The sequence below is a fragment of the Pygocentrus nattereri genome, chromosome 7 (genome assembly GCF_015220715.1).
Source record: "Pygocentrus nattereri isolate fPygNat1 chromosome 7, fPygNat1.pri, whole genome shotgun sequence".
Lineage (NCBI taxonomy): Eukaryota > Metazoa > Chordata > Actinopteri > Characiformes > Serrasalmidae > Pygocentrus > Pygocentrus nattereri.
Genome location: NC_051217.1, coordinates 23492499 through 23506660, shown reverse-complemented (window position 1 = coordinate 23506660; position 14162 = coordinate 23492499). Strand labels below are relative to the sequence as shown.

Genomic DNA, 14162 nt, shown 5'->3' with positions numbered 1-14162 from the left:
ATTCAAGAGGAGAACATTCCATGCAACCAAAATCCCATATCCACTAGTGCTAAAACCACTGTGCCAATGGAACAATCTCATTCACACTCATTTACTTATCTGAATTTCGTTTTTGCGGATTGCTTTTAAAGTATAAGTATAATGGGCAAGAACCTGAAAATTTACAAGAAAATGGAAAATACGAGTTTTGGCTAGAGCACCGACAGAGCTGATCGAGGGTTAATGCAGAAATGGACAATAAAGCTTTATCAAATTATCTTGTTTTTGTAGGTATACACTTATTCTAAATGTGATGCCTGCAACATGTTCCAAAAAAGCTGGGACAGGCATGTTTGGCGCTGTGCTACATCAACTTTCCTTCTGACAACGTCCAGTGATTGTTTGAGATCTGAGGACATCGACTGCTATAGTTGTGACAGAGGAATTTTTTCACATTCTTGCTTGATATAACTCTTCAGCTGCTCAACAGCCTCTGTTGTTGTAGACTGCAGTTCACAATGCTACACACACTTTAACAGGCATAATAGGCAGGTCTGGACTGCAGGCAGGCCAGTCGAGCACCTGTACTCTCTTACTGTGAAGCCACGCTGTTCTACGTGCAGAATATGACTTGGCTTTGTTTTCCTGACACATGCTGGGACGTCCCTGAAATAAAACGTTGTCTAGGTGGCATATGGTGCTTCAAAATGCATATGTAGCCCTCAGTATTAATTGTGCCTTTAGAGATGTGCAAGTCACTCACTAACACACTCCCATACCATGGCAGATGTTGGCTTTTGGACTTTCTGCTGTTAACAATCAGTTACTTTGGCCTGGAGAACACAACATTGTTTCACACACACACACACTTTGCAACAGTCAATCTCAAAGCCCAGAGAAGTTGGCAGCGTTTCTGATCTGTGCTTTCCGACGAGGGTTTTCCAAAGTATTCCCAAATACTGTGTGCTTATATTAATTACAGAAGCGGTCAAAGGTCACAAGCAGTCAGTATTGGTTTTTGAATCTTTTAATAGTGTTATAGACTGTAGATGTGAAATTCCTAAATTTCTTGCAAGTGCATGTTCAAGAACATCGTTCGTTTTATTATACACTTCTATAACCTAAGAATAGCTCAGCCAGTTTGCACCGAAGTCCCTGTAGTTACTGACTAATAAGTGTTCGTATGCAGTAAGTCTGGGTTTTAGGGTTAAACTGTTGGAATCTCCGCTCACAGAGTTTTTCGCAAAATACCGTCTTGCATGAATTCTTCTTTTATTATAGTAATGATATACTCAATCACCTGCTTCCTATTCCCGGTTTACCTGTGGAAAGTTTTACAAGTGTTAGTCATTCCCAGAGCTCATTGCCCTATTCCTGGCTTAGATTTGGAATTAACATATTTTCACAAAATTCAATGGTTCATACAGTAAAATACTAACTCTCTTCTTTGCACTGTTTTATTTTAAATAACTGTAAAGGACAGTTGACCTGCAATAGCCTCAACAAGCTTCAGCTAGTCCAGAACGCTGCAGTCAGAATCCTCACAAGAACCAGAAAATTTGACCATATTAGCCCAGTTTTACCAACCCTGCGCTGGTTACCAGTTACATTTCGCATTGATTATAAAATTCTATTATTGACCTATAAAGCACTAACGGACTTGCACCTCAGTACCTGAGTGAACTTCTTTCCTACTATGAAACATCACACCTACTTAGATCACAAGGTGCTGGCTCACTACTCGTACCTAGAATTAATAAATCTACATCAGGGCGCAGAGCTTTCTCATACAAAGCCCACCAGCTCTGGAATAATCTTCCTGTTAATGTTCGGGACTCAGACACAGCCTCAGTCTTTAAGTCTAGGCTAAAAACTTACTTGTATCGTCAAGCCTTTGGTAATTAGTCTTCCCTGTCAGATCTAGACCTGCCGGAGTTTCTGCTGCTCTGTCATACTGTAATCTGTGGTCAGCCACTCTTTACAGAACTGACTCTGTGTTTTCTTCTTTTCTTTGCCAAGTTGATGCTGATCTGATGCTGTTAGCCCTTCTGCCCTGATCGTGTGCCACTGCTCACCAGCCATCGGCTTGACCACCGCTGTTGCTGCTGCATTATCATAAGCTAATCAAATTAGCCACTGCTTTCTTTTTTTCCCCACTTAATACTCTCTCTCTTAATACTCTATAATTCTTCATAGTAACAATGTTTGCTATCCGGTGTCGACCTTCTGAGTCTTGGTTCCTCTCAAGATTTCTTCCTCTTTTAGGGAGTTTTTCCTTGCCACTGTTGCCACTGGTGACGCTCATGGGGGCTTGGACCTGGATTTTTCTTTTCTTTCTTTCTGTAATACTGATTTTTCTGTAAAGCTGCTTTGTGCCAACACCTGTTGTAAAAAGCGCTATATAAATAAACTTTGCTTGCTTGCTTGCTTGCAATGGACTGGTGACCTGTCCAGGGTATTTCCTGCCTTCCGCCCAATGACAGCTGGCGCAGGCTCCAGCTCCCCAACAGTTTTTGAAATTGGGCTTGTAGTTAACTGTGTCTTGACTAAAAGCAGCTGGTTTAACTCCAATATTTATGGGGGAACATTAGCGTGATGATGTGTGTGGCTTTTACTATTTTAATGACTGGCTGTTGGTACATTACAGGCAGATAAGGCAGGGTGATACTTTGTTCAGAGTGCTATTACTGGGAAATATCAGCACCAGCAGAATATCTCTCAGCCAATCATAATGCGAGACTCGGTCTATCGGGTTTATACAACAGTTAGTTCCGGCCATGCAAGCTGATTGGTTGAGAAGCTTCTAACTGTGCAGTTATTTCACCATAACATCATGGGTTTTTCACAAACACTATCACTCGGCTGAGATGCCGTTGCTAAGCAACAACTTTGACAGCTGTAGGAGACGCTCGAGTCATGTGAACGTTTTTACTTCTTACTTTGCCACAAACAGAAAACGGATACTTTTAAGATCACTTTTGACCGACAGCCGATTTGGTCCGATTCTGAAGATGAGACGACACGAAATTCCCAAACTGTCGTCACCACTAAGCAGCTTTTCAGTCGGCAGCTGTGACAGAAGAAAAGCTAAACAACCTGAAATCAGCCAGAAAAGAACCCAATACCATTCGCCAAACTAAATGGGCTGTAACAAAACAACATTAATACTGATCTGGAAAAAACTGATCAAACTGAGCTGAACCTGATATTGGGTCATTTTCATGGCTCAGTCTGATTTGGTCAGACTCTGAAGATCAGACCACACGTTTGGCGAATGGTATTGGGTTCATTTCTGTCTGATTCCAGGTTGTTTAGCTGCTCTTCTGTCACAGCTGCTGACTGAAAAGCTGCTCAATGCTGACAACAGTTTGGGAATTTAGCGCAAGGAGCTGGAGAACGAACTGCCGGCTGTGCAGCGAGTGGGCGGAGCTTGTTACTCGGACATAGCAACAAGCTGCTCGTTAAGGAACTATAATTTGGAGGAAGGAGCTGAACATTAAAACAAACGTTGCGTTCACGGCCCAGTTTATTCATTTCTTACTGTATTTATTTAACTGTTGTATTAAAGCAGCAGAACACTCGAGGAGTGTGTTATCACCAATAACATCACAGCTGTGATGATCTACAGCCACCAAATCACAGCCATGATGTTATTCCACAATAAAACACTCCCTCTTGAGTTCTACTGCTTAAATAATTAATTGTATATATTTTTTCTTTAGATCCTTACGCCAGTGGTCAACATCAGTACAGCAGTGGTTATATCTGGTTCTGCAGCATATGTATTGGTTATACCAAGAACTAAAAAGGTCAGTGCTGAATGACCCGACTGACCCTATAGACACACAAAGGTCAAGTGGACACTTAAGCCTTGTGGCACCCAGCACCAACAAACAGAGAATCAGACAGAAAAACCCAGAGAACTGCACACAGAGACACAGTCAGTAAAGTGAAACAGACGCTGCCGGAATGTTCCTGCTGGAATTGATTATTCCCAGACAGACATAAACAACACAAAGAGCCTCCTTCAAAACAGCACTTTCTTCTTCTCCGCTTCGCTTTGTTTTTCTCCCCCCTCCATCTCCTCAATCCTCCACTTTCTGGAACAACAAAACTCTCTTTCAACTCAGAGAAGGCACACAGGCCTCTCCGGAGCGCAAAACTATTTCCCACAACACCCTGCGCCCCCCTCCGCCTCTTCCTGCTGGCAGTATCGGTCCATCTGAACCTCAGTCCTCGACAGCAGATAAGACACCACACCACAGCAAATGGCAGCGAATGATGTATACACACACAACAGGAAACGCTCACAGAGCAGACGCAGGCTGTTATGTCTGTTACTATGAATAACCCAAATCGCTCAGTTGCATCACTGTGCACTTTTCCCAGATCATCTCTGCTCTGTCTGCCCTCACAGAGACAACATGTGAGCGCAATGTGAGAAACTCAAACTGTGTTAAGTGGCGGATGTAGACAATAGGGTAAAGAAATGCAACACTGGCAGTGGCAAACTTTTAGGCCCCGTCCCACTTCACCTCTCGCCCCTACTACTCAGCCCTCCGTTTTGCGTGTTCACATCTAGGGGTAGGGTGTCCTGACTCTTGCTGAGATAGAGGGGTAGGGCGAGATGTTGGGGCTACATGGGTTTTCCAGAGACTCCAAATAGAGAGAAAAAGAGAATGATTGCTTCACAAATGACCAAAGAAACAAATGACAATAACCACTATATTGTCTACGTTTAACATCATTTCAATGCATCATGGTCCTTTTCTTCATAGCTAGCACAAAAAACTGCTAGTAGTGCTGATGTTTCAGTGGCTAGCCTGCTAAATTACCCATTCCACCTTAGCAGTGCCGAAGTGTCAGAATGTAACTGTCACAACACTTAAGGTGGAATAGAAAAATGTAAATGAGAAGCTGGTGAATATCTGATTCAGCTTCATATCACTGAAGAATTAGGGGTGGGTGATAAATAATTGCCCCCTTCTTTGAAGGCGCATGATGCCCTAAATGTAACGAAAGCCCAGCAGTGAGGAGCTGAACTTTCCCCTCCTCTGCTGTCACTGCAGACGGGCAGGGTCGCCTACAGAGCAGCGCTAGTAGCTGTTAATGAAGTGATGCTCTTTTTATTTGAGGCTCCCATTTCAGAGGGAAGATCTCAACCACTGCCCTGTAACTCAGTTCCAAGGAGCACCACTCAAAAACAAGGTGTAGAGGTAAAAATACAAAATGGGATTGGGCCTTATTATCATTAGCAATGGAAACTTTGCTCAGCTACATATCAGAATTAGTCAACTTTTGGCCTAAATGTCCGATCAGCTGTTATTCCTTTAAAAAGCCCATATCATGGAAACTTCAATTTTATGAAAGAGTTTGAAGTAGAATTTAAACTTTGTTAAAATTTCAAAACATGCCATTCACTCTCCAGTCCATACATTTCAAACATGAAAACAAAGCCCTAAAAACATCCTGTTTTAAATTCACTGTTTCTGTGATGTCACAAAAAATACAACTGATGCAGTTTAGCACCACTCATATATACTGAAGTTATACAAAATGTTTCAGCCCAGACTGTTTTCTGAATGAGGCACAATACAGGGCAGCCAATGAGAAAAAAGATAATTTACATACAGTACATTGCCAAAAGTATTTGCTCGTCTGGCTTCACATGCACATGAACTTGAGTGACATCCCATTCTTAATCCATAGGGTTTAATATGATGTCGGCCCACCCTTTGCAGCTATACCAGCTTCAATTGTTCTGGGAAGGCTTTCCACAAGGCTTAGGAGTGTGTTTATGGGAATTTTTGATCGTTCTTCCAGAAACACATCTGTGAGGTCAGACACTGATGTTGGACGAGAAGGCCTGGCTCACAGTCTCCGCTCTAATTCATCCCAAAGGTCTTCTATCAGGTTGAGGTCAGGACTCTGTACAGGCCAGTCAAGTTCTTCCACACCAAACTGACTCATTCATGCCTTTATGGACCTGCTTTGTGCACTGGTGTGCAGTCATGTTGGAACAGGAAGGGGCCGTCCCCAAACTGTTCCCACAAAGTTGGGAGCATGAAATTGTCCAACATCTCTTGCTGCTCAAGCATTAAGAGTTCCTTTCACTGGAACTGAGGGGCCGAGCCCAACTCCTGAAAAACAACCCCACCCCATAATACCAAACTTTACGCTTGGCACAATGCAGTCAGACAAGTACCGTTCTCCTGGCAACCGCCAAACCCAGACTCGTCCATCAGATTTCCAGACAGAGAAGCGTAATTGGTCACTCCTGAGAACACGTCTCCACTGCTCTAGAGTCCAGTGGCCTCACTTTACACCACTGCATTCCACGCTTTGCATTGCGCTTTGTGACGTGAGGCTTGGATGCACCTGCTCGGCCATGGAAACCCATTCCATGAAGCTCTCTACGCTGTTCTTGAGCTGATCTGAAGGCCACATGAAGTTTGGAGGTCTGTAGTGATTGACTGCAGAAAGTCGGCGACCTCTGTGCACTATGCACCTCAGCATCCGCTGACCCCACGCTGTCATTTTACGTGGCCAACCACTTCGTGGCTGAGTTGCTGTCGTTCCCAATCGCAGAAGTGTGTCTCTGTAGAGGACGTCTTCAATTATTTACGCATGTCATTTCACTGGGGGCTCCTAAATATTTGCATACAGCTGTCTGTCACTCCTGTTTTTCTCTTGGTAACATACTGTAAAGATGGTTTCTCATCTACCCAAGACCAGATGGACACTTTCATCAACCCAGAGTGATTGTATGCGGATACAGAAACACATTCCATTAACACTTGTGTGGAATGTGGTCAAAAGCCATCTGTCTGAATGTGTTCTGAGTGATCCGACCTTAAACTGCTCACGGCGCATCCCGGGTGAGTCTGTGCCTGGATTTTCGTGCGGTCGAGTGAAATCTGAGCATGATCTGATCCCAGTAAATGTATGTTGACGGGAGATGTAAACGGCCTCACTGCTTGTGTGTGTGTGTGTGTGTGTGTGTGTGCGTGTGTGTCAGTGTTATAAGGTGGGAATAATAACGGCGTTAGCCACATGCTGCCTCACAGCAATGACATCAGAGCCAGTGCTGGGGGGCGAGATCACTGCAGCCCCTCACAGCCCACCGAGAGATCAATTTATACAACGAGACCACCTCGCGAATGTGTGTGTGTGTGTCTGTGTGTGGGGTGGGGGGGTGTAGACAAAAAGAGAGAGAGAGAGAGAGAGAGAGAGAGAGAGAGAGAGAGAGAGAGAGCGAGAGAGAGAGAGAGAGAGAGAAAGAGGGGAGAGAGAGTGAGAGAAAGAGAGGGAAGAAAGAGAGAAGAGAGAGAGCCAAGAAACAGAAAAAGAAAAGGAGAGAGAGACAAAGGAAGAACCAAAAGAGAGATCAGAGAGAGAAAGAAAGAGGGGGAGAGAAAGAGAGAGGGAAGAGAGAAATAACAGAAAGAGACAGAGAAGACAGAAAGAGAGAGGAGAGAGAGAGAGAGAGAGAGAGAGAGAGAGAGAGAGAGAGAGGAGAGAGAGAGAAGAGAGAGAGAGCCAAGAAAGAGAAAAAGAAAGGGAGACAGAAAGGGGAGAGAAAGAACCAAAAGAGAGAACAGAGAGAGAAAGAAAGGAAGAGGGGGAGAGAAAGAGAGAAAAAGAGAGGGAAGAGAGAAATAACAGAAAGAGACAGAGAAGACAGAAAGAGAGAGAGAGAAAGAGAGAGAGAAAAAGAGAGAGAGAGAGAGAGAGAAAGAGAGAGAAGAGCCTCTAAGTTTGAATGAATCCTGATGGTGCTTCAAGGGCTCTTCAGTAAAGAAAATGGTTCTGTATAGAGCCATGAACACTCAAAGTCCCCTTTGCATGTTTAAAGGGTTCTTTGCACCATGAAAGGCTTCTTCAGATCAACGAAGAACGTGACAGACGGTTTTATGTAGAACCTTTTCAAAAAGGGTTCTATTTAGCACCAAAAGGACTCAACCTTGTCAATGTCAAGCTTGTATCAATACAAGAACCATTTTGGGTTCTATTTATAATCTTTAGTATAGAGGTACTATCTATAACCATCAGTCACATTCTCCATTAATCTGAAGAACAATTTCATGAAACTTTAAATCATGCAGAGGGTACTCTGAGTGTCCATGGATCTATACAGAACCGTTTTCTTTACTAAAGAACCCTTGGAGACTCAGGCCTAATATAACATGATTTTGTTGACAATGTTGTTGCTGACACTGTGCTATTTGATATATGATTGGTTACAGCAGCACAATCCACTGTATTTATGATTTTGCTATTAAAATGATTTAGTAAACTTATTCACAAAGGCTAACAAAAGAAAGAAATGCAGTAAACTGGACTGAGCGAACACGGAAAAGTGTCATTTTGTCTGCTTCACCACCAGTGGGCCTGGCAGTGCTGAGCAGAGAGCTTTGCCATTAGTGGGCTGACAGCAGCCCCTCTATCCTCTCGCTATCTGGAGTCCTGGCTGTTTGACTACGTTTGCTAAGAGAGAAAAACAGTGTACGTTAAATGTTTTGTCAACACAAAAAACACTTTAAAAGGCGCCACAGCAACAGAAGCTGAAGGCCCTCGGACGCTAACTCTCAGCTCAGCACAGTGCTGAGGGTGTCGGTATCAGAAGAGCTGAGAGGAGAGGAGACCAAATGAGATGAGATGAGATGAGATGAGATGAGATGAGAGGAGATGAGATGAGAGGAGATGAGATGAGAGGAGATGAGAGGAGATGAGAGGAGATGAGATGAGAGGAGATAAGAGGAGAGGAGATGAGTTGAGAGGAGATTAGAGGACATGAGAGGAGAGGAGATGAGAGGAAAGGAGTGAAGAAGAGATGAGAGGAGATGAGAGGAGAGGAGATGAGAGAAGATGAGAGAAGATGAGATGAGAGGAGATGAGAGGAGATCAGCAGAGCGGAGATGAGTGGAGTGGACATGAGAGGAGATGAGAGGAGAGGAGATGGGAGGAGTGGAGATGAGAGGATATGAAATGAGAGGAGATGAGATGAGAGGAGAAGAGTGGAGTGGAGATGAGAGGAGATGAGAGAAGATAAAGAGGAGATGAGAGGAGAGGAGATCAGAGGAGAGGAGATCAGAGAAGAGATGAGTGGAGATTAGATGAGAGGAGATGAGAGGAGAGGAGATGAGAGAAGATGAGATGAGAGGAGAGAAGAGGAGATGAGAGGAGATGAGAGGATATGAAATGAGAGGAGATGAGATGAGAGGAGATCAGCAGAGAGGAGATCAGAGGAGAGGAGATGAGTGGAGTGGACATGAGAGGAGATGAGAGGAGAGGAGATGGGAGGAGTGGAGATGAGAGGATATGAAATGAGAGGAGATGAGATGAGAGGAGAGGAGAAGAGTGGAGTGGAGATGAGAGGAGATGAGAGAAGATAAAGAGGAGATGAGAGGAGAGGAGATCAGAGAAGAGATGAGTGGAGATGAGATGAGAGGAGATGAGAGAAGATGAGAGAAGATGAGATGAGAGGATAGAAGAGGAGATGAGAGGATATGAAATGAGAGGAGATGAGAGGAGAGGAGATGAGAGGAGATGAGAGGAGATCAGCGGAGAGGAGATGAGTGGAGAGGAGATGGGAGGAGTGGAGATGAGAGGATATGAAATGAGAGGAGATGAGATGAGAGGAGAAGAGTGGAGTGGAGATGAGAAGAGATGAGAGAAGATAAAGAGGAGATGAGAGGAGAGGAGATCAGAGGAGAGGAGATCAGAGAAGAGATGAGTGGAGATGAGATGAGAGGAGATGGGAGGAGAGGAGATGAGAGGAGATGAGAGGAGATGAGAGGAGATGAGAGGAGATGAGAGGAGATGAGATCAGAGGAGAGGAGATCAGAGAAGAGATGAGTGGAGTGGAGATGAGATGAGAGGAGATGAGAGAAGATAAAGAGGAGATGAGAGGAGATGGGAGGAGATGAGAGGAGATGAGAGGAGATGAGAGGAGATGAGAGGAGAGGAATTGAGATGAGATCAGAGGAGATCAGAGAAGAGATGAGTGGAGTGGAGATGAGATGAGAGGAGATGAGAGAAGATAAAGAGGAGATGAGAGGAGAGGAGATGAGAGGAGATGACATGTGGGGGAGTGAAGTAAAAGGGAATGGCAGATTAGACAAGTATCTGGTTTAGCTGACTCACAGGATGAGCCCACCTCCTCCACTTTAGTGCTCGTTTTTTCCCCTGATGTTTAAAGGATGAGAGCAGTAAAAACGACCCTGCTGAAGGTCCCCTGCTGTGGGCCACTGAGATACCGAAGCGCCCCATTAGCTTTGTGCTGCACTGTAACGATGCCACGTTCACCACGAACAGCTGCCAGAGCGGCCGAGACCATTTCTGAAATAATAACACCCCTTACATCACACTGATGACCGCGCTAATGAACATGTTTTAGTCACCTGGCGGCTCGAGACGTGTCTTTACTTATGAAGGCTGACATTATAGAACAAGAAACAGACATTAAAGTGGAATGGAATAAGCAGGTATAAGGAATAGCCTGACTTAAAGGGCCCATATCCTGGTATTTTTCTGACGTAGTCCAGTTATAACATTTGTGCCAAAAACAGCGATAATCTTATTTCCATGACTACGTACCTCTCTTTATCCCTTACAATTAAACTGGCTGGTTTTTGTGCTCTTTAGGACTGATTATTATATATATATACATATATTATTACATATATATATACATATATTATTATATATATATATACACACACACATACACACACACACACACACAAATACATACACACTCTAACACACACAAACACACACACACACAAGAACCGTTCAGACTGTTTGTACTGGGAAATGAACATTTTGAAACTTTTTCAAGGAAAGTGAGTTTTTCCATAATATGGGCCCTTTAATGTTTTCCATTTCAGAGGATTTGATTTGCGACCTGGCACTTATGGACAGAATCCCCTCACTTGCATTCAACTGTACTAATCTAATGAGGATGAGGAATTAATTAGGGGTTAATGAGCGAAGCTCAGTTTGTGGATTATTGTGTTAAGCAGCTGCTGTGTGGAAAGTGAAATCTTTTCAGTCTGTGTGCTTTAAAAAAAGGTACAAGATCTAAGCAAGCGTTACAGTCAGAAATGGAGTAAAGCATTCCAGGAAAAAAGGCAGAGAGCGAGAGAGAGCAAAAGAGAGAGAGAGAGACAGAGAGAGAGAGAGATAGAGAGAGAGAAAGATAGAGAAGGAGAGACAGAGACAGAGAGAGCGAGAGAGAGCTATTGAGAGAGAGAGAGAGAGAGAGAGAGAGAGAGAGAGAGAGAGAGAGAGAGAGAGAGAGAGAGAGAGAGTGAGCAAGCAAGAGACAGAAAGAGAGAGAGAGAGAGACAGAAACAGAGCAGAAACAGAGGGCATAGGTGAAAGAGAAAGTCACAGAGAGAGAAAGAGCGAGGGAAACAGTTGGAGTGAGAAAAAGAGAAAGAGAAAAAAGAGAGAAGTCTGAAGTGTTTTGTCAGTTCTGTAGGTCAGAAGGGTTTTTCTCTAGTTCTACTACAAAGTCAGGAGTGTTTTACTGGTTCTGCAGGGTAGAGCCACTGTTCAGTGGTTCTGTTCCAGCCCTGAAAATGTAAGTCTGTAAAATCTTCTTCCCCAGATTCCCCTCTCTGTTCGGTGGAACAGGCCTCGATCCGTCACATGACAAGAAGAGGGGGGGGGGGGAAATCAAACACTGAAAGAATGAGGGTGAAAAAAGGAAAAGAAAGAATGATGAGGAGAAACATCAGTGCTGCACGCGCATGAGTGTGTGTGTGTGTGAGCTGTGGGAACATTTGGCTCTGAGCAGGAAGTTTAGAGGAAATGCCTTCGTCACATCCACAGTACTGTGATCTGGGTGTTCTTCCAAAAAAACGGGAATTTACTTCTCCTCCTCCTCCTCGCTCTCGCCCCCTCTCCGCGGCCCCTTGGCCCATCCCTCGCTTCCATTCCTCTCTTTACTTTATGAGCGATTGTGAAAGTGAGTGTGGGTTTAATAGCTTACCTCATGTCTTCCAGTAAATCACATTCGGTCTGGTGTTTAAGGTGCAGTCGGGTGAGCTGCTCCGTGTGAGTGGTCTTCAACTCCTGCGTCACTTTTACCTGCAAGGAGGAAGAAGAAGAAGAAGAAAAAGAAGAAGAAGAGGGATTCATTAACTAATTATCACTACACCTAATCCTGTCTTCATTCTCACAGCTCACACATCTACACACATCATGGACATTTTCAAGTCTATTCAGCGCTTGTTCATGGCCCAACCAGACTAAACACCTGAGGCCTCATGCACACGTCTCCAGATGTTTTTAAAAACAGCTTCTTTTTTTTTCTGGCTCCCAAGTGGCGCATCCGTCTGAGCGGTGGCTCTATCAAATCAAGTCAAGTCAAGTTTATTTATACAGCACTTTTTACACTTTTCACAAAGCAGCTTTACAGAAAAATCCAGGTCTGAGCCCCCCATGAGCGTCGCCAGTGGAGACAGTGGCAAAGAAAAACTCCCTCAGAGCAGGAGGAAGAAACACTGAGAGGAGCCAAGACTCAAAACACTGAACCAATTAGTGTAGACGTTATCATGACAACAAGCATCACGTGAGGTCCAGTCAGAGTGAGATGAGCAGCAGTGAGCAGTGCTTGTGTTTTTAATTGCTTTAAAATGATGTCAGACTCAGGAAAACGTCCTTCACATGTCCTTATTAAAGGAGGCCGAGAGGAAGACGTTGTGTTCTGAGACACATAAGCTGAACGTCCGTCCCACCGCCGTCTTTTAAAGATCAGAGCATGAACTTCGTCTCCTCTGCAGACCAGTTTCTGCTCCACTGTGTTGAACGGTATAAACTCTCACTATGATGCGACGCACATGTAGAACGGACTTAAACTTCCTGATAGGGAATGTAATCAGATACAGGCGTTTACGCGGATATTATTCTTCTATTTAAAGGATTATTTATAGGATTACCCACCTCATTCAGTCGGACAGAAATTGTATTCCAAATGGCCTCAATCGGACTGGATGCATGTATCAGGCTGCATGTAAATGTGGCTACTGTCTACATGTGACGGATTGATGTGAGCAGAGCTTGAAATACAGAGATGCTGAAAATTTTTCTTGTATATTTTCACTGTCCAGAGATCTCTCCTTCGCTGGCTTGGCTCCTCAGCCTGTTTCCGTTAACAACATTGGACAGCCGAGAAGCTATAAAAGTTTGTTTTTGTTGCTGTTGCTACTACAACCTACAACCATGAACTGCACAGCACAGCACAGCTGTATTTCTGTCAGGATGCTTTATTAACTAACGGTGCTCAAATAGTGGCTCTTCAAGCGCCGCTGTCACAGGTGGTATGTCAACAGCATAGCAAAAGGGTCAGTATGACGTGGCTATGGAGACGCCTGTGGCTCTTTTACTGTCCTGTTGTGGCTCCACAGCTGAATTAGATTTGTAGATAATAATAAAATAATCCTCCTTTACAGTAAAATAAAGCTCTGTTGATCGTCAACACAGTTTAACAGTAAATGGTCTTAAACCCTGGAGTTAATGTAGAACTGCTGATTCACCCTTTAACCCTGAAGATCAACGCAGACTGCTGGTCACCATAGCAACACAGACAACAGTCTCGCCCAGCTAGTAGCTACGAAACAGCAAAGAGAGAGATTTACGATGAACATCGATAATTTGGAGATGATTGGACTTCCTGATACATTTAACCTGCAACAAGAAACTCAAATACTATCGTGAGGCTGAAGTCGCTTCTCATTCGCCAGCTTTAAATTTTTCCCGTTCCACCTTAAATGGGGCAACAGTTACATTCTGGCACCTTAGGCACCATTTAAGGTGGTATAAATTGGTATTAAATTGGTATTAAATTGTTATGTATTTCTGCATGTTAAGCAGTTTTAGTGTGATTGTTTAAAACAGCTCTGTCCTCGACTATCTTTGGGTTTGAAAAGGGAAACGTGCCAAGAGGTGATGATTTCTGGGCAAGTTCTATTGTTGTTTTCTCTCAATCTCTTGCTACTCTGAGAGCTCATCTAACTCCATCCACTTGAGCTTTTACAGCAGCCCTCCCTTAGAATCCTGGGTATATTTTGGTGTCTTTGTCTGAATTTACATGCCCAGATCATAAGGAAAATTATAATTATAATTAAATTTGTAAAAGCTGTGTATAACAATAATAATAATAATAATAATAA

General features: G+C 43.7%; 1 protein-coding gene across 3 annotated transcripts in view; it reads right to left on the bottom strand.

Annotated features, from left to right (window-relative positions):
- Nucleotides 1–14162, bottom strand: part of LOC108431165 (F-BAR and double SH3 domains protein 2) — a 168085-nt gene that overhangs the window by 143043 nt on the left and 10880 nt on the right. For all 3 annotated transcript variants that reach the window (XM_037540167.1, XM_017704151.2, XM_017704152.2), the window contains exon 2: nucleotides 11981–12078. In XM_037540167.1, coding sequence (XP_037396064.1) covers nucleotides 11981–12078 — 98 coding nt within the window. The remainder of the gene's footprint in view (nucleotides 1–11980; nucleotides 12079–14162) is intronic.